This window comes from Charadrius vociferus, unplaced genomic scaffold, assembly GCF_000708025.1.
Source record: "Charadrius vociferus isolate BGI_N301 unplaced genomic scaffold, ASM70802v2 scaffold384, whole genome shotgun sequence".
In the NCBI taxonomy this organism is placed as follows: domain Eukaryota; kingdom Metazoa; phylum Chordata; class Aves; order Charadriiformes; family Charadriidae; genus Charadrius; species Charadrius vociferus.
The window spans coordinates 161,111-162,178 of NW_009648234.1; the positions used below are offsets into that span (position 1 = coordinate 161,111).

The 1,068-nt window shown below is 57.9% G+C and overlaps 1 protein-coding gene across 1 annotated transcript in view; it reads right to left on the minus strand.

Annotated features, from left to right (window-relative positions):
* Positions 1-1,068, minus strand: part of PEBP4 (phosphatidylethanolamine-binding protein 4) — a 113,430-nt gene that overhangs the window by 73,585 nt on the left and 38,777 nt on the right. The window contains exon 3 of the mRNA XM_009884143.1: positions 219-510. Coding sequence (XP_009882445.1) covers positions 219-510 — 292 coding nt within the window. The remainder of the gene's footprint in view (positions 1-218; positions 511-1,068) is intronic.

Below are 1,068 nucleotides of genomic sequence, written 5' to 3' on the forward strand. Positions count from 1 at the left end.
GTGGTGTTTTTTTTACAAAAAAAAAAAAAAAATATGGCAGCAAGAGATGTCTGAAGAGACTGGTTGTCTCTGCAGAGAAAACTGGTGGTAGGGAGTTTCAAAGTGGGGTTTTTTTTCAGCATTTCCTCGGAAAAAAGAAGAAGAAAAAAAAAAAAACAAACCCAGCAATATTTTTGGACCAGCTTCGCTCTATATAGCCCGAGGAAGCACTCCCCTACCTACACGCCCAGCGCCATTTACATTTCTCTCGCAAACGCTGGTCCTTCGGGATTTCGCCGCGATGCCGCCGTACCCCGAGAGAGGCGCATCCCGTGGGCCCCCGACCCTGCGGGGCAGCACCGCCCGGCGCACCCCAGTTCCCGGGGAAGCCCCCGCGCTGCCGCCACCCCGACGTACGGCGATGGGACTCACTGGGATGTCGGTCACCAACCAGTGCCTCCAGAAACGGTTCCGGGGGTTGGCTCTACTGGGAGCATCGGGGTCCACCAGCATCAGCACGTACTTCTTGCTCTGCAAGAGAGGAGAGGAGCGCGCCGTGGGCACGGTGCGCGGCGCCCGGGGCTCACACCCCCTCCAGGAGTTTGAGCAGCCCCCTCCAAAAATCCATATTAATTTCTTTTTTTTGGTTTTTTTTTTTTTTTTGTCACGCTTTCCCACACGCACGCACGCCGCCACCATTGTGTTCACGCAGGACGGGAACACGAGCGACGAACGTGCGCCGCCGGAGTGCCGCGAGGGCCCTCAAACCCGCTGGGGATGATTTCCTCCCCGCCATCCAAATCTCTTCAAAGAGAGGAAGAAGAGGGGTTTTGTGCTTCCTCCGAATAAAAGGCGCTGAGGAAAATTGTCCGTCCGTCCCCCCCTGCTTCCAGCCATCCCCTCCCCACAACCCACAGCAGCGCGGGGCAGAGCGACGCACCGCAGCACCGGGGGACATTCTGCAGAGGGTCACAAGCCCCAGGAGAGCGGGACAGGATATTTTGGGGATTTAAATCCGGCTCCAGCCCCAGGGAGGTGATGGAAGACAGGCTGGATGTGCCAAACACCGCCGGGGAGGGCGGCGGGCGG